The sequence below is a fragment of the Ambystoma mexicanum genome, chromosome 12 (genome assembly GCF_040938575.1).
Source record: "Ambystoma mexicanum isolate Mex_15411 chromosome 12, UKY_AmexF1_1, whole genome shotgun sequence".
Classification (NCBI taxonomy): Eukaryota; Metazoa; Chordata; class Amphibia; order Caudata; family Ambystomatidae; genus Ambystoma; species Ambystoma mexicanum.
In genome coordinates this window covers 466089381-466109047 of record NC_090936.1, presented here as the reverse complement: position 1 = coordinate 466109047, position 19667 = coordinate 466089381, and the positions used below count along the sequence as shown (strand labels likewise).

Sequence of the window (19667 nt, the reverse complement as noted above, 5' to 3'; positions counted from 1 at the left end):
TTAAAAGGTCCTGCGCACAGGCGTTTTCCTCCAACAACCAGCATGTCCATTAGACTTGACGTTCCTGTTGCTCCGCATCACTCCCTCCATCTTATTTGTCTCAGTGCGTAGGTGGATGTGGGATTTGAAGTCCATTGATGATTTCTAATGTATAATATGTGGAGAGTCTTGCTCAATGTTTCCACATGGAAGGTCAATTCTGCATGAAGAAACTAGAACGGATAGGGTTTTGTTAGGGCTTTTATTCTTCAGGTTATGGATGGGTTTTTGGCCTAAGGGGTTTTGGAGAAGGGTTTCTTTATTTTTCCTATGGGGGGGGGAGGGGCAGATGCATGGCACTAGGCTAATAGGGTATTGGTTAATAGGGGATCTTCCTCATGGAAAGATGGGAGAAACAGCGCCCCACCCAATGAGGTGGTGTACTCTCCCTGGTGGCCCCTGGTGGCTGTCTCCTCCCATGTGTCTCCTCCCTCCTCCTCATTGTTGCTAAATGAATCCTCAGAAATTCCACGTCCCATTAGCCTAAGAGTGATGGGTCCTTCCTCCACCAGATAAGGTTCCCCCAACCGATCCAAACCAGGAGCACAAATTGTGTGTCACGGCATCTGCTCTGATCCTCTTTGCCTGGTCGGAAAATCCAGTCGACCAGTTACAAATGGTTTTTCCTGGATCCAATTGCTGGCACGTGGGGTTTTGGATATGTACGGAACTGCCTTGACGACAATTCCTCCCGCCTCCAGTTGGATCTTGGAGCCTGTTACTTGTCTCTATTGTTTTCAGTATTTTTCACCAGTCCTTTTTTTTTCTAAAGCACACAATCAATTGGGGTTGATGCCACAAATATGCCATGCAAAGCAGCTGCCTTTTGAGCCACCGACGTATGGGCACCAGGAGGGGCCATTTTGGCCTTACAAACATCCAATCTGACACAATTTTAGGAGTCGTGGACACAAGGCACTTTGCCTGGCGTCACATAAATAGCCACACTCCCTCCACTCCCCCCCGCTACTTGAGAGTTGGTGGTCTGCTCCCCACAGTTTCCTCCCCTGGTTACTTGTACATCCCTTGATGCCAATTGCCCGCCCTCCCCTGTTTTTTGCTCCCCGCTCCCTTTTTCTCTGCATCTCTTGCTGTGTTCTTCTCCCTATGATTGTAAAGTGTTCCGTTGCTTCCCGAAGCAGGGTCTGTGCTCAATAAATATCCTAATAATAATAGAACCGGTCCGATTCCAATGTCCACAAACCCATATTCTGAAACTGGACCCTGCGGAGACCATTTCTAACAGGTCTTCTGGAAATTCCAATAGGGAAGCAGCTGTTGAGGTTCTCAGAACCCTGCAGATTCCTGTGCCCTCCCCCCGATTGCACGGTGTAAGGTTACAGAAATCTGTTTGGGACCCCTAAGTACTGGCCGTCGTGTTATTGATCAACATTCCCATTTGAAACAGACAACGATTTTGGGGAAAGCCTGATATTGTATTATTCCGGCCACACTGGGGATGGCAAAAAGGGTGGCCTCAGCTACATCTGTGCGACCCCATAAGAACCAATGTAACTCTTCCAATGCATCCCTGTGAGTGGCCACTAGGTGTCAGTGCAGCAGTATCTGTCTGCACCCCGCAGTCTCCTCTCCTATACCTCTTAATCATATACCTCCCAAGGCAAGGGACCACTGACAGACCGCCTCGGCTGCAGGGTGCATTTGCCAGAATGAGGCTGACGTACAGTGAGTAGTTTAGAGAGAATAAGCACTTCAAGTAGGGTGGCCGGACTGTCCCGATATTTGGTTCTCTGTCCCCCTTTCTCAAGATTAGGTTCCCATTGGAAACTGCAGTGGTCCCGGTTTTTGTAGTAAGTCTTCATAGCTGGCAGGCAGGAATGCACAAACTCGCACAGAGGAAATGCTGCATTTTACAACTTCAGATATTGTTAGTTTATGATAAATTAATTATAACATGTATTTCTTTGAACATTAAACACTTAAAACCCCTATTCCCCCAAATGCTACTGAAGTGTAAACAGCCACTTTCAAGAGCTAGTCCTACTTTTATGTTAGTGGACCTGTCTTGGAATTTTACTTTTTAAATCTGGTCACCCTACTTTATTAGAGGCAGATTGTGTAACTCTTGACCCATATCCCCCCTCCCTTCATATTTAGTACATACATTACTACATGGCTTATGCGGCAACTCGGAGAAATCCACTGCAGGTAGCTAGCTGGCTGGCAATGAAAGCCGGAATTCTTCCCTAAAATGGCGCGCGTTCTGTTTGGGGCGGCCAGAGGAATGCGCAGCATGCATTGAGGGCAGGAGAGGAGTTTAACATGGTGCTCTTATTGGTAAAGGCAAGAAAATGGGAGGTGTTATCACAAGTGCATGTCCACAAAAGACTGATTTTCTGTGGGATCCCTTCCTTTCTCTTCTCTACCCTTCCGTTCCCTCTACGAGCCGCCCCAGTACCCCAGCGGCCCCCCTTTTCTATGGTCTCTGCCACCTTTCAGAGTGAAACTTGCGCAAGGGGCACGGAAACCAGGGCGCAAGTTGAGGGAACGCGGGGGTTGACGACTTCCGCGCACTTTTTTTCTGAGGGTGGACGACTTCCCACTCTGTGTTTTCAAGGAATTACAAACCAGCATTTGCTGCTCTCACTTTAAGTGAATAAACAGTGACTCGGCTGCAAGGCCAGACAGCCACAAAACCACACGAACCTCTTAGCATGAAGCTGTAAAATGCCCGATATTATTAGTGCGCAATCTAGGACATAGCACGTGTTGTTACAGAGTCTTAGGTAAACAAGCCCTGGCAAAGCCAACAGCTTGGGCTTTTGGGTAGGATGGGACAGGCATTTGCAAGGCACTGAATAATGGTACCTACCAGGACATTAGATTGCAACAGCTGGAAAATTTAGCAATTGCCTGAGCATATGATGTCAGGAACTGGCAAATGCGTATCGAATACCTCAAGCTAAAACTGTTGGCTTTGGTGTTTCTTGTTTTTAACAGGACTTCAGTGCATGGAAGAGGTATAAATCAAGTGCCTGGAGACACACTTGGTGAAGACATTTTTATTACGCCGGTAGCCATTTACAGCTGCAATTAGGCCATTAACTCAGCCCACTGCTTGGAAAAAATACCATGGCAGGATAAGGTTGCTAAGAGCCATCTCAAACAGATCCCATGAGGATGTGTTTAAGGCGGAGAGGGGAGCAGGTAGTGTGTGGGAATGGCCATAGTGCTAGCATGGCCACGGGCTGCCAATGGGTGGGCAAATAACCCAAAAATGCCCACAACTATGCGTGTGTCCCTCCTTCAATGTCATGTCCCACCTACCTGTAATCCAATGCAATCGTTTCAGCGTGTAGGCCAAACTAAAAAGGTACGCACCTTTTAAACTTTGCCAGCAATGTTAAAGGAACATCTGTTATCTTGGTAAATGCTAATCGGTCATATGCACTTTCTTCATCTGGGAAAGAACACTTTAGGACATCTTCACTTCCTGTGACGTCACGTCCCAGTGAAGACGTCACTTCCCAGTTCATCTGTCAGAGTCCCCCCACTTTTTCTTTCAGGACTCGAGCTCTGACAAACGTGTTTGTGTGCGTCCCTATGAACCGGGTGTTGGTTGTGATCAAATATTCACATTGCGCAACCCAGGGCACATCTATCCAGAATATGATTTGTGTTTCTTGCCACGTGGCTTATGTATAGGTGCTTTCTGTGCAGTCGTGATGGTGCAGCATTCTAGTCCTGTAGCTGATACCTGATCAGGACCCTAGGAACACCTGTTCCTAGGGCCCTCGCTAAGCGACCAGCGTCCCTCGTCAGCGGCGGAGCATGGTGGGAGGTGCTGTCCTGCACTGCACTGCGAGCTAAAGCTTAGCACTACATGAGAGCTGGAAGCACTGCCTCTGAAGAAATACAGCACAATTGCCTCCAGTTGATCAAAATAACGCATAGCTAAAACAAAACACTAATTCCAAACCACCTGGAGCATATCAAAATCAAATCCAGCTGGAAAAAGGACATTCCAATGGCATGCCCCAGCTCCTTCCCGAGTAAATTAAATTGCACCTGGGCACATGAAGGTTGCACTTGCTATGTGATGATGGCAGCACCTGGGCGTCGGAGGCGAAGGAGGCTGTACACTGAAGCAGGATGGCTGCAGCTGGGTCTGCGAGGAGACACCTGGCGTGCGATTTCAGTGACCAGTCAAATAGGAGGCTGCGCCTAAGAACATGACTGCAGTACCATGGCACGTGACATGCATGATGGCTGTCGTTGGATCTATGAGGCTGCACCCCCAGCGACTGAGCAAGGAGCGCCCTAACTGGCCGCACATGGGCATATGACTGACTGCAGTACCCTGGCATATGATGTACCTGGACATGTGACACTGTACTTGGGGATACAATATTCTACCGGTCCACAAGAGGCTGCGCCTGAAGTAAGATGAAGCCAGAAATATTGGATTTCTGCAGACCGGTTTTGCTAATTTCAGAACTATAGTGCAGGCCTAGTGTCTTCTATTTCTTTTCTAAATGGGCAGTGCTTATTTCAATTGAATGTGCATTGAGCTACTGCACAGATATAGCCTTTGCGAGGTGTGGTGGAAAGAGTGGATGACCAACTAAAACTATAAACATGTAATAGTGAGCACTGTGTGTAGAAAGGCATGACGAATGGCCATTAGGTTATGGGGATATACACCAAACTTCCACCCAGCTACACTCGCGCACAAGGGGGTGTACACCAAACTTCCACCCAGCTACACTCGCGCACAAGGGGGTGTACACCAAACTTCCACCCAGCTACACTCGCGCACAAGGGGGTGTACACCAAACTTCCACCCAGCTACACTCGCGCACAAGGGGGTGTACACCAAACTTCCACCCAGCTACACTCGCGCACAAGGGGGTGTACACCAAACTTCCCACCCGGCTTCCCTCACGCACAAGGGGGTGTACACCAAACTTCCACCCAGCTACACTCGCGCACAAGGGGGTGTACACCAAACCTCCCACCCGGCTTCCCTCATGCACAAGGGGGTGTACACCAAACTTCCCATCCAGCTACACTTGCGCATAAGGGGGTGTACGGCAAACTTCACACCCAGCTACACTTGCGCACAAGGTGGTGTACACCAAACTTCCCTCCCACACAGCTCCACTTGCGCACAAAAGGGTGTACACAACTTCGAACCCAGCTACACTTGCACACAAGGGGGTGTACACCAAACCTCCCACCCGGCTTCCCTCATGCACAAGGGGGTGTACACCAAACTTCCCATCCAGCTACACTTGCGCATAAGGGGGTGTACGGCAAACTTCCACCCAGCTACACTCGCGCACAAGGGGGTGTACACCAAACCTCCCACCCGGCTTCCCTCATGCACAAGGGGGTGTACACCAAACTTCCCCTCCAGCTACACTTGCGCATAAGGGGGTGTACGGCAAACTTCACACCCAGCTACACTTGCGCATAAGGGGGTGTACACCAAACTTCCACCCAGCTACACTTGCACACAAGGGAGTGTACACCAAACTTCCCACCCATCTACACTCGCGCATAAGGGGGTGTACAGCAAACTACCCACCCAGCTACACTCGCGCACATGGGGGTTTACACCAAACTTCCCACCCTGCTACACTTGCGCACAAGGGGTGTACAACAAACCTCCCACCCAGCTACACCCGCGCACAAGGGGGTGTACACCAAACCTCCCACCCACCTACACTCGCGCACAAAGGGGTGCAAAGCAAACTTCCCATCCAGCCACACTAACACACAAGGGGGTGTACACCAAACTTCCCATCCAGCTACACTCGAGCACAAGGGTGTGTACACCAAACTTCCCACCCAGCTACACTGACGCACAAGGTGGTCTACGCCAAACGTCCCACCCAGCTACACTCATGCACAAGGGGATGTAAAGCAAACTTGCCACCCAGATACAATTGTGCACAAGAGGGTGTACAGCAAACTTCCCACCCAGCTACACTCACGCACAAGGCATGCACACCAAACTTCCCACCCGGCTACACTCGCGCACAAGGGGGTATACACCAAACTTCCCACCCTGCTATACTCGCGCACAAGGGGGTATACACCAAACTTCCCACCCAGCTACACTCGTGCACAAGGGGGTATACACCAAACTTCCCACCCTGCTACACTCGCGCACAAGGAGGTGTACACCAAACTTCCCGCCCTGCTACACTCATGCACAAGGGGGTGTAAAGCAAACTTCCCACCCAGCTACAATTGTGCACAAGAGGGTGTACAGCAAACCTCCCACCCAGCTACACTCACGCACAAGGGATGCACACCAAACTTCCCACCCAGCTACACTCGTGCACAAGGTGGTGTACACCAAATTTCCCACCCGGCTACACTCGCGCACAAGGGGGTATACATCAAACTTCCCACCCTGCTACACTCGCGCACAAGGGGGTATACACCAAACTTCCCACCCAGCTACACTCGTGCACAAGGGGGTATACACCAAACTTCCCACCCAGCTACACTCGTGCACAAGCACTAGCTTGCAAACATGATGTTTAATGAGATTAATTTCATTTTCATTTCTTTGATGAGCGATTCATAGTAAAACTGGCCCCTGTTCAGACACAATCTCCTAAAATGTTACTCTTATTAAACACTTTTCCAATTAATAATTGTCCAAATATCCCCTTTAGTGTCATCCTACTGCAATATGAAGGTCAATGTTTTATTTTGATCACATGGTCCTTCAATTGCCCGATTCCATATTCATTACATTGTCAAGTCTTTGGTCGTCCTTTCCTACATTTCAGTTAGTTTGTTTCTTTGCCCAATTGCTGGGAGCAGGTAAAGCCTACATATTTGGATACATCATCCAATGTAGGCTTCGTTTTCGATACTCCGCCACGCGCAGTCAATGTGTAAACTACCCTTTTGAAATCCGATCAGTACCTCGTGTTTGTTGCTCCTGTTTCATATTCTCTGCAATCTTTTTTCCTGACAAAATGATGGGTTTACATCTGAAGAGGGTTTGGCGAACAGAAACTGCACCCCTGTTGAAATGCATGAAGTGCTTCCGGCGCTCTGCATTAGCATTTCTTCCCAATACCTTGCCAATATCCGCAGGGCACGTGCTGAGGTTTCTTGGCATGCGTACGGGCCATGTTCTGCGCTTTTTACAGTGTTTTTTCAAGGCTATTCCAAAGTTAATTACGGTGCGTTTCCCATATAGTTACCCCCTGGGATGTGTGATGTCCCTGGCATGTGTCATCCAGCGAGCAGTAGCCGACAAGGCTATACTAAGGATCCGCCATCTTAGACAGGAAAAAAGCAACAATCAAGGTCATATCACAAAGTGACTCTACTTTTGCCTGCATGGAACCCTCTAATGCTACATTGATTTTAATGGACTGGAATCATGCATACTTAAAAAAAAAAAACATGTTAAGTTATAATCAGTGGGTCCTTGTAGAATAGAATAGACTATGGGCGAGCATTTTAAAACGGCACAATTCCATTGAAAAATGCTCTGTGAATCAAACCCTATATGTACATATGCCAATTAGCCCCCAAAATGGGCTTCATACGACTCCTGTGTGGAGCCTTTTTAGAAAAAATCTTTGCCACTGTGAAGAAATATGAATTAGCAGTGGAGGAGGGGAGCCAGCCAATCAGATCGTTGGGCATGGAAGCTTTACTGTGGCGGTAACCACAGATCGGGCGGCCCAGATGGGGGTGTTTACGGGCCGGGACCCGAGTTAAAAGCCTGAGCTGGGTTTCAAAGCGGCAACCCAGGGTGCTAAAAAAGAAACACTTTTTCCTTCCTACAACGGGGCACGCAGCGTCCCGTTCTAGGAAGGAAAACCTTTACCAACATGGCTGCCATGGAAAGCCAAGCCGGGGCTCCGTAAGGAGCCCCTCTTCCCTTTCCATGGCAGCCGTTGTGAGCAGAGATGAAGATGCGGCTGCGCCGGCGAGTGCTCCTCTCCAGTGCTGCCCGGACCACCCGTCCTGCCTAAACCTTTCCCCAAGCGCCCACTCCGTCCTCCTCATCCCCACCCCGGCCCCCATCTCTCTCAGATCCCCAAATGACCAGCCCCAGTTTACAGTGGGAATGGTCCCCTCACCGGTCTTGTTCCTATATCCATATCCATGGTGGCTATCAGTGTTTGTAGTTTGTTCAAGGGACTTAATTGGGCATCATCACGCTTATGCGAATTCCATTTAATTTAAAAACTCAGCTATCTGCAACTTGGCTCACATTCTCGGGGTGCTAACAGTGGTATATTCCTCGGATGGGGGCATTACCTGATGATAAAGGCCACAGCCCCTCTCTTAAGTTGGGTCTATGGGCGCTTACCAGATGCAAATAACCCTCCCCATGGAATATATTGCTTAAATGACAAGAGTATGTTTTATGTTTTATGACTGGAGGGAAGCATGACATTGTTCATCCCAGCTGAGGCTACATGCTGGGCCTCATTACAAGTTTGCCGGTACGTACAGTAAATACGGTACTGGTAAGCTTGCCTGTACCGTTGTTACCGTACCGGCAAACTACGAGTTCTGCTCGTGGGTGCCTTTTTGCCCGCCAGGTCTGACCTGGTGGTCGGATCAGCAACCACGAGTAGACCATGCCGGATGCACTGGCTCCATTTATGAATGGTGCAGATGCATCCGGCCTCCCCATTTCCTTTGAGCCCAATGGGATTCAAATGGGAATGGGGACTAATATATTCCGCCGCCCGGGAATGGTCAATTACCGGGTGCGCCGGGGTTGTAATACTCCGGTAATTGCCCATTTCCGGGCACTGAAGAAAAAACCACATTGTATCACTGCAATAAAAGGGAGATGGTATCAATGGAAATACATGTCTCCAGCTCTAGGAGTGCTTGGGTCTGTATGGAGCTGTGCATGGGCCCTGCCCCCCGCCCGTACTTGTGCTGTCTGAGCTGAGAAAAGAGCTGTGATGTGCTGTTGGCAGCTTCAGTTCGGTGACACTGTTCACTGAGCGTAGGTGTGGAATTCGGTTGGTAGCCGCCATGTGCTGTGTTATGTTCGGGAATAGATTAAAATTTAGTTATAAAATAATTTCTGTTGAAGTCAACCTCTTGATGCCAGAAATATAGTGGGATGAGAAACAGCGAAAGTTAAATATTGAAAGAATAAACTGTGAAATAAGAACCTCTGTGGTTATGAAAAACAATACAAAACAATAACAACAGTACTCAAAGCTTTAATCCCCAAAGGAACATATCAACCTTCTGCATTTTACAGGCAAAACTGGGCGTATTACTTACAAATGCATTGCTCCCCTATTCCTCTGTGGCTTATGTCCTGCAGGAGGCCAACGCAGGAAGTAATTCAAAAGGCGACCGAAACTTTGCCATATAAATATCACACACTGGCGATTTCGAGCCTGGCCACATGAAAATATATGGGTAGACATTTTAGGTCTCGTCGGATATCAAAAGGTTACGCAGCCTCCTGATATTGGAAAACCTCGAAGCTGGTATGGACACGGGTGACCTTGGCACGGCGCGGGGGTAGTTGCTCCGCAGTGTGGTATATCTACACTGTGCAAATATTGAGTACCTTTGTTGCATCATGCACATGCTTAGAGCTTGATGCCCCAATCATGGTATACAGGAACTCTAACACCTCATACGTGTTAGTCATCGAACACAGCACTTCGTGCTGCACAAGCTGGTAGTCCCCTTCACTGTTGGATCCACTGTTTTTGGAGGTGGCCGTCGAGGTGGTGGCCGTGGCTACCGTGGCACCGCTGGCATTGTTCTGAATCATTGGTGGGTGATCTTCAATGATCTGTACGCTGCTGTTGTTATGAATCTCCTCACTCTTGCGCTTCAGTCCGCATTTTTGGTAGGTGTCAAGAAGGGTCACAGTGCTCCGACGCATCAGGTTGTGTTGTCCACCTAGCGCTTGCCCGGTCAAGGCCCGCCCCCCTGAAGTGCTGCTGGCCGAAGTCACCACAATGTGTCCTGTGCTGGTGGGGTAGATGACGGTCTGCTCGTAAGGCTAGGCTGGGATCTGGAGGGAGGTGCTGACGATGGGTTGGACGGCGTGCACGTTCTTTCTTTGGCTCAGCGTGCCGTACCCGGTCATATCCCAGCTCAAGCCAGGTTCGACTTTGAGTTTCTTGACGCTACACAAGGCACTTGACTCCCCCCCCAGCCCCACCCGGCTGCCATTAGGCAATTGGCTTTTAACCTCTCCCGATCGCAGTCACACTGAGGGCAATTGAGTGGCCATGCTGCGTCTAAGGAACGGGCGCTGCAGCGTGAAGGCCATGAAGCGCACTTATGACAGGTAGGAGTGCCATATATAGATACCAGGTACCGAAGCTCTAACAGAAGCCACTTGTACCAAACCCAGAGAGGCAGCTGAAGGACTGAAGTCTCAGTTGGCGCGTATCTCCTGTAGGGGGCAGACACTGACCCGAGACAGGTGCAGGAAACCGCTGTGCTATCCCGCATGCTAGCCAAGCCAACCAAGCCATGTGGGCAAAGGAGCTCTAGCATTATGTTCCATCAATCTCTTTCATGGCGAATCTCATTCACATGCTGGCCACGCCCCAACCTGCAATGCATTAAAGGAGGAGAATCATTGGATGGGGGTGAGGGGATCATAGTAGAAATTGACAGCTACATCCTCCCAAATGAGGGTCCTCTGCATCGTCCTTTGGAGTTTTGGTAACTCGTGTTATCAGTTTCTCTTACTATTTGTAGTCAAATATTGTTATTGCTACTAATAATAATAGCAATAATAATATCAAGAAGAAAATAAACAGCAGCATAACACATAATGCAAGACATGAGCATAATCATTATTACTACTAGTAGCAAGAAATGAGCATAATCATTATTACTACTAGTAGCAAGACATGAGCATAATCATTATTATTACTAGTAGCAAGACGTGACCCTAATCATTATTATTACTAGTAGCAAGACATGAGCATAATCATTATTATTACTAGTAGCAATAGCAAGACATGACCCTAATCATTATTATTACTAGTAGCAAGACATAGGCATAATCATTATTATTACTAGTAGCAAGACATGGGCATAATCATTATTATTACTAGTAGCAAGACATGGGCATAATCATTATTATTACTAGTAGCAAGACATGAGCATAATCATTATTATTACTAGTAGCAAGACATGAGCATAATCATTATTATAACTAGTAGTGTAATTAAACACTACTAGTAATGTGTGCACTGTGTGTGCCCTGCCTTCCAGTTCTTTTAAGCCTGAACTTGCGGATGATAACTTTAGACCAACACTCCCATGTCAATGTTTGTGCTCAATTTGCTGGTAATGAACCCGCCTGCATTAGAGTCTTTGTGAGAGATGTGCATGACACATTTTGTGTGGATTGGTTCAACTGCAGAAATGAAATCTGTGTTCACCTGTGGAAGAAAAACAGCTTGCCCGCTCCACACCAAGGCACACTGGCACCGAGGTCTTATCATGAACAAATGCCATAGTATGCCTCGTTTTGAGACTATTCGTTACAACTGTTGAGCAGGTGTATGTATGTGAGTGAAGTCCACTTTTTATAGCTGACACATCTAACGGCATTGCAGCTGCATGCACAAGAGGTGGGTTCAGTTCGTTGGAACGGTGTGCGACTAAGACCCACAATGCGGCAAGCCTTCTCCTAATGTCCCCCACTGGGTCTAAAACCTGCCCTGAGGGGGTAGAGCGGGCTCAGTGAACATATGTATCTGTTCTATGGAAGCAAATTCGGTCTGCCATAAAAACCTGACAGCCTCAGTGACGTGGACGCAAGCCCACCGCTGCATAGATCTCACCCTAAATCACCCTCGATGAAGCAATGTGTGTCCTCAGTACCGCTATCGGTTCTAGGCCCAAGTGGAGGTTGGCGATGACGAAACTTGGGGTTCCTTCCAGTTCTACAATGCCACACTGCTCCCTCAAAATCTCACTCGTGTGTAAGCAATTTTTCGTACCCATGGACCAAGCATGAGACGTTGAGGACAAGACCAGAGCTTCAGATAAGTTGTCAGTGTGCAGAATATTTGACTCAGTACGAAGAAACTTTGATGAAAAGGAAGTACTATCTTAAAGGTTCTCCTCTGATCACGCCACACAATAGTAGCGATTGTGGCATTTAAATGTTTATCTATTACTCCCTAATAGTTCAGAGGCTCCTTCTACTTGCTTACAACCTTAGGCCCCAACTGTGCTAGCAAAGACCCCTGGAAAACAAAAACAAAACTCTATGTGGCCTCGTACGAGAAGCAACGATCTTACCTGTAGTATCTTGACTGCAGGTAGGTGGAACACACAGCCTTGGACACGTGGCTGGCAGAGCCGAAGTCGATGACCTTTACCCTGTAGGGTTGCCTGGATGGATCCACCAGCATGATGTTCTCCGGCTTGAGGTCGGCATGAATCAGGCCCAAGCTCTTCAGCTTCATCAGAGCCGTCGCGACCTGCTGGAGAATGGGTCGGATGTACTTCAGGGGCAGGGGGCTAAATTTGTTTTGCTTCAGAAAGTCATAGAGGTTCTGCTCAAGCATCTCAAAGACCAAACAAGTATGGTTCTTGTGCTGGAAGCACTCATAGGCACGGACAAAATTGTAGTCATCTGCACTTTCTGTACTCAGCCGGGCTAGGATGCTCACTTCGATCTGTCCCTGCCGCGCATAGGAGGGGTGGTTCTTCAGGATCTTGATAGCCACAATCTCGTTGGTGCCACGTTTCCAACATTTCACCACCTGCCCAAATGTCCCTCGGCCCAGGAACTCTAACACCTCATACGTGTTAGTCATCGAACACAGCACTTCGTGCTGCACAAGCTGGTAGTCCCCTTCACTGTTGGATCCACTGTTTTTGGAGGTGGCCGTGGAGGTGGTGGCCGTGGCTACCGTGGCACCGCTGGCATTGTTCTGAATCATTGGTGGGTGATCTTCAATGATCTGTACGCTACTGTTGTTATCAATCTCCTCACTCTTGCGCTTCAGTCCGCATTTTTGGTAGGTGTCAAGAAGGGTCACAGTGCTCCGACGCATCAGGTTGTGTTGTCCACCTAGCGCTTGCCCGGTCAAGACCAGCCCCCCTGAAGTGCTGCTGGCCGAAGTCACCACAATGTGTCCTGTGCTGGTGGGGTAGATGACGGTCTGCTCGTAAGGCAAGGCTGGGATCTGGAGGGAGGCGCTGACGACGGGTTGGACGGCGTGCACGTTCTTTCTTTGGCTCAGCGTGCCGTACCCGGTCATATCCCAGCTCAAGCCCGGTTCGACTTTGAGTTTCTTGACGCTACAGAAGGCACTTGACTGAAGGGTGCGGGGGGAGAAGACCTGCACATGTGCAGCCATTCCTGCAGGGGCGACATGAGGAAAAACAGATCAGACTCCACTTGGGAAAACGACTCAATGCGCAATATTGACTGACCAGCATGATCTCAATGAAATGACATGGCAGACATGTAATGACCATGCAGTCACCATTCTCTTTCTAAAGAACAGCAGGTGGAACATCAAAGCATACATTGCAGATTCACATGCAACAGTGAGATTAAACCAAGCATTGCATATTGTCTATGGGACTGTAGAGAAGTCTTGGGCAGGCTGTGTTCCCCGATGCTCACTTGGGTTACTCCGTCCCACTACTACTGAGCTACTGTGGATAAGTGGCTTTTAACTGTTTCTCCAAAGCATCACAAGGAATATTTTGCTCTGACCCACAACACATGCAAACACACTCCGTACATCATGTTTTACAAGCCACTTTCTATGTTGTGGTTGCCATTTTTGCTTTCACTGTTTGTCTTTCTAGCAATAGTAAAGGTTTCTTTGTTTTTTTCATTGCAGCTCTTGGGATTACTTTCCCTCTTTTGTCAGACTGCCACTGGCCAATGGGGACACTAAGATTTGCAGTCAGGCCTCCGATAGGTCGGTAGTCTGGGGCCCATGTCCATGCAACTCTCCGATGACCAAACATACACAGGTGATATATATGACCTCTGATTAACACGTAAGCAAGGGTGCAGCCGGAGACCAGCATGGCCCTGCGTGTCAAAACTAATGTGGACGTGGACAGTTTACATGTGTGTACAAGTCCTATTCTGCTGCCAACAGAGGAAAATGGGGGGGGGGCATGGTGCTTCTTCAGTTTCACCCATACATGTTCTTAGCAGTCAGCGTGTGCGACAAAAAGGTGCCCCAGGCGTGACACGTGGTTAGCATTCCAACCCATAAAGCAATTGCCCCCCACGGGAGGAGACGCCTGGAGCCCTCACCCCCACTCACACATACGCAGCGGCTGCCAGGAGGCGAATCAGCACGTTCGGGAATACCTTTCATTGCGACTGGCAGCTTGTTATGCACTCAGGAGCAAATTGCTTAAAACATCGCGAATTGTGTTTATGGAGAAGACGAATGATAGATAACACTGACTGATGTGTGTCTACAAATCAGAATCTACTAAATTGCAAAGGCACTACACTACAGCCCACTTACAAAACGTGTTGAAAAGCAGCGTACATGTAAACGTCGTGTACAGGAACACCAGCCATAGGCGGCCATGTCTCAGCCGCTCATGGCCATAGCATTCAAACCAACGTTGGGCAGCAGAAAGGAGAAGGTGACTGGGCCACCGGAAGTCAGGCCCGCACACACTTTACAACTCAAGCGCGGATTCATACCCCAAAGAAACGCTCCTCCGCTGAACAACCTTACCCAGGCCCAGCTACCTCGATCAAAGGGGGCACAGGCACAGCGAACCCTACCCATGCCCAGCTACCCCCATCAAGGGGAGCATAGCTAACCCTACCCGTGCCCAGCTACCCCGATCAAGGGGGGGCATAACTAACCCTACCCGTGACCAAATACCCTGATCAAGGGGGGCACAGATAACCCTAACCAGGCCCAGCTACCCCGATCAAGGGGAGCATAGCTAACCCTACCCGTGCCCAGCTACCCCGATCAAGGGGGGCATAACTAACCCTACCCGTGCCCAGCTACCCCGATCAAGGGGAGCATAGCTAACCCTACCCGTGCCCAGCTACCCCGATCAAGGGGGGCATAACTAACCCTACCCGTGCCCAGCTACCACGATCAAGGGGGGCATAACTAACCCTACCCGTGACCAGGTACCCTCAAGGGGGGGCACAGATGACCCTAACCAGGCCCAGCTACCCCGATCAAGGCGGGCACAGCCAACCCTACCCATGCCCAGCTACCCTGATCAAGGGGGGCACAGCTAACCCTACCCGTGCCCAGCTACCCCGATCAGGGTGGGCACATCTAACCCTAACCAGGCCCAGCTACCCCGATCAAGGGGGGCACAGCCAACCCTAACCAGGCCCAGCTACCCCAAGGGGGGGGGACAGCTAACCCTACCCATGCCCAGCTACCCTGATAAAGGAAGGCACAGCTAACCCTAACCAGGCCCAGCTACCCCGATCAAAGGGGGGCACAGCTAACCCTACCCATGCCCAGCTACCCCCATCAAGGGGAGTATAGCTAACCCTACCCGTGCCCAGCTACCCCGATCAAAGGGGACATAAGTAACCCTACCCGTGCCCAGCTACCCCGATCAAGTACAGCTAATCCTAACCAGGCCCAGCTAACCCGAGCAAGGGGGGCACAGCTAACCCTACCCAGCTACCCTGATCAAGAGGGGCACAGCTAACCCTACGCATGCCCAGCTGCCCCGATCAAGGGGGGGCACAGCTAACCCTACCTTTGCCCAGCTACCCCAATCAGGGGGGGGGCACAGCTAACCCTACCCATGCCCAGCTATCCTGATCAATGGGGGCACAGCTAACCCTAACCAGACCCAGCTACCCCGATCAAGGGGAGCATATCTAACCCTACCCGTGCCCAGCTACCCCGATCAAGGGGAGCATAGCTAACCCTACCTGTGCCTAGCTACCCCAATCAGGGGGAGCATAGCTAACCCTACCTGTGTCCAGCTACCCCGATCAGGGGGAGCATAGCTAGCCCGAAGGAACCACAGACTCCGGTAAAATGATGTGGGTAATTCTGTTCCCCCCACAGCTGCTCTCTGCACTTTAATGCATTGGCTCCTTTTCTCACTGGGAAACATGCCACATACACATGGGCGCCTTCCATAAAAACATATCTGGCACTTCCTTCTTACATTGATAAAAGACCTAAACATCAAAGATTTAAAGCTCGGTTTAGGGAGATCTAAAAACATAGCTGGTTATGCCAAATCATTGGCCTATAATATGAAGCCTCCATCAGACAATACTCTAGCTTTATCAAACAATGGAAGGTGACATGAGCATGTAGAAAGCCCATAATCTGGTTCTAACTGCTCATATCGATAGATAAATACATCAAGGTCCAATTGCTGCTGTCCCCCACGAGGCTGCCTGTCATTGTATTGTATAATTGGTTATCTATAACGCGTCTTAATACGGAAAAGGTTTCTAAGCGCAGGCCTGGGATTTGAAGCCGTGTTGCTCTGCGCCGTCTTGCTTCCAAGACGTGCGCGTTGCCACTGAACTATACTACCCGTGCCTTAATGGCGGTGGTCTAACGCCAGTAGCATATTGCTGACCTCCAGCCACTCCACTGTGTGCTTACCCCCCCAACCCCAAGGTGAGCCTGCACAAAGCCATCTAACTAGGGTAAACAGATTTAAAATAAAGGACAGGCCATAGACATAGAAGTAAGACTACAGTAAAACACAAACATGACTTTGATAAAACGGTTCCATGTGTTCAAATCGCAGCAAAAATTGCTGTGGTTACAAAATATTGTGGCAAAAATGCTGTGGTTTTGCCTCTGCAATCCATGTAAAGGATGCAGGGACACCCCGCAACCCCTGGACCCATTATACCATTTAAGGGAAGCGGGGGACACCCCCGCAACCCCTGCTCCCCTTATATGGTATAACAGGGTTCACCTTTACCAGTGGGGCTCAGGCCAGCTCGGGTCAAAACTGGGTCTCTACCCTGAGCATCTTTCCAGGCCAGTGCCTGGCCAAAACATTGCCCGAACACGTACCCAACCTGCTGCCCCCTATCCCAGAATAAAATGTGTCTTTGTTAAAAAGACATGCGCTTCTGACATGCCAGCAGCACATACATGGGCATGGGCACAGTCACGTGACTTCCTGACCTGCCACAGCTGCTCATTGGTTGCCTGCAAGCTCAGACTGACTTATAGGGTAAAATGGCAATGCCGGAACTGCAGAGGCAACATGCTAGCTCATCAGACGTTTTTTTTTTAAAATCCAATGTGGGGCCGTTTCTTGGCCAAAGGGAGACAGCTTGATGAGTTGTTTAACTATGCAGCTTGCAGTTAGAGTTTGCAACCCATTTTACCAAAAATCTCTGCCTTGGATGCTACACAAACATTGTCAGAAAAGGCATCAATAGCCCTTTGGAAGCGTGGGCCACGTTTTCATTAGCATCCGAGACAAATGCCGAGAACAGGAGAACAGGAGCACTTCTGGGTATGGCGGTGAGGCAGTGCACTGGCCCGCAGTGAATTTAAAGGTAAGTCAAGTTCCTGCCACCTCTTTCTACTACACTGGTGGCTGCTCCCCTTCTGCCGCCATTTCCCATCGTCTTTCCTTCCCTGCGCCATTTAAAAAACACTGGTGTCGTGGCTATGCCCCGCGAGTGCTACCATCTCCTTTTTCCAGCCTCAGCCGTCGTCCCCCACGCCATCCCCAAAACACCAGCGCTGCCCCTACCCTCCATCCTGGCCCCAGTGCCACCATCCCCCTTTCCCTTGTCCTCTGCCCCAGGATCCCATCCCATCCAAAAATAAATACTGCCACTGTCCCCATCCTCCCCCTCAGCACCACAATTCCCTTTGCCCTGAGCCCCTCTGGCCTGATCCATCCAAAAAACAAACAACAAAAACGCTGGCGCTCTTCCAACCCCACCCACCTCCCCAACTGTGCTGCCACCCCCTTTTCACTTCTCTAGCGTCCTCCCACCAGACTGCTATTTTCCAGGCTCCAGTCCGGTTTGGCCCCTGGAGCTAGGCCAGTCCGCCGGGCTCGGCTCTACCTGTGAGTGCCCTGGGTCTCCCACCACTATGCAGGAGTGCAATGAAACCTACATTTCGGGGGGTGGCCTAACTGGTGATGGGCAGGGCCACTTCAAAAACTGGGTGGGGCAAACTTAGAGGCTCCGCCCCACTGTTCAACCCCAAGGGTTGTCTGGCATGGAGCCCATATATCCTCATTTCCCCAACCGTCCCTCTCACACCCCCCCACTTCCCACCCTCTACCCGTCAGAATCAGCTCCTGGGCCCAGCATTACACATAAGTGCACACATATTCACACGCACGCACACACACACACACGCACACAATTCCACATTCACTCACTCATTTAAACATCCCATTTACCATACTCTCACTCATTTACATGCGCACCCAACCCCCATAAATCATACACTCATTCACACACACACATTAGAGAAACAGGAGGATAGCTCAGCAGCAAGGTGCTCGCCTTGGAAACAAGACGACACAAAGCCACACAGGTTCGATCCCCGGGTCCGAGCTTAGAAACCTCTGGGTATTAAGCGCAATATAAATAACCTTTCATTTATCCTTCCACTCCTTCCACACATGCATACATATATAACGAGCTAACATGCAACACCCTTTAACACTGTTAGCTTCAGAAAAGGCTTCCCTCACCTCTCTGCGTAACAAAAAGCAAGTGCACACATCAGCCCCCAACCCTTGAACGTGAAAGAACACATAACGTTGTTGTATGTTCACTTGTTTCATTGTTGTAAGGCAGTGCAGCGATGGAAGCCTTTCCTGAACTGGCAGCTTTCAGGTTTGCTGTGTTTGTGCAAGTAAATGTTTCTGCATAAACATAGTAACACTTTAAAGCTGCCCGTTTTAGGAAAAGCTTCCTCCCCTCTCTGACTAATGCAAAGCTATGACCTGAAGCCCTTCACCTCAGCTCAAATTTCAGGAGGGTAGGGGGGCAGAAGCCTGGGCAGCTCAATGGCGTTGCGCGCCTGCCACTTTGACAACTGTTGCTCCTGGCTTTCATGCTCACAAGGCTTCTGCTGTAATTTTTGCACCTGCTGCGTTCATCCAGTGGCTCACAGCTGCGGCATTCTGCATGCTGTGAGAAACTTAAGGGTATCCTCACTCCTACTCTCCTTGCATCCTCTTCTCAGGTGGCCAGGGAAAGGCCATCGCTTTTGGATCCTGACCCAGGGGTGCAGACGTGAGGAAGGATCACCCGGGTGGAGGTTCTTGGGGATCGGGAATGGGGTGCCCACAGGCGTGACATGTTATTCCCCTTTTCCTATTGAAGAACAACCTAAGCCTCCCCCAGCCTTTATAGGCTATTGTAAAACCTCACCCCCCCATTTCCCCACATTTTACCTCTGACAGTACTGAGATGAGGAAGAGGCGACTAGGAGTAATGAACACTAAAACCTCATTTCACCACTCTAGTACTGGGCCGAGGAATATGCCTGCAGTGTGCTTTAAAGGTCAGGCATATCCCTTTAACTATAGTCAGCCAAACCCAATTGAGAGTCCACACCTGCAACCTATCAAGTGGTTGCAGGTGTATAAAGGGAGACCAAAGGAACAGCAAGGAGAGCAACAGGGAGGCCTGTGTGGGAGAGACCAGCAGGGGACCCTTC

General features: G+C 49.7%; 1 protein-coding gene across 5 annotated transcripts in view; it reads right to left on the bottom strand.

Moving 5' to 3' along the window:
* The window catches only part of HIPK2 (homeodomain interacting protein kinase 2), a 668258-nt gene that overhangs the window by 412345 nt on the left and 236246 nt on the right, over positions 1 to 19667 (bottom strand). For all 5 annotated transcript variants that reach the window (XM_069628730.1, XM_069628733.1, XM_069628732.1 and 2 more), the window contains exon 2: positions 12307 to 13375. In XM_069628730.1, coding sequence (XP_069484831.1) covers positions 12307 to 13375 — 1069 coding nt within the window. The remainder of the gene's footprint in view (positions 1 to 12306; positions 13376 to 19667) is intronic.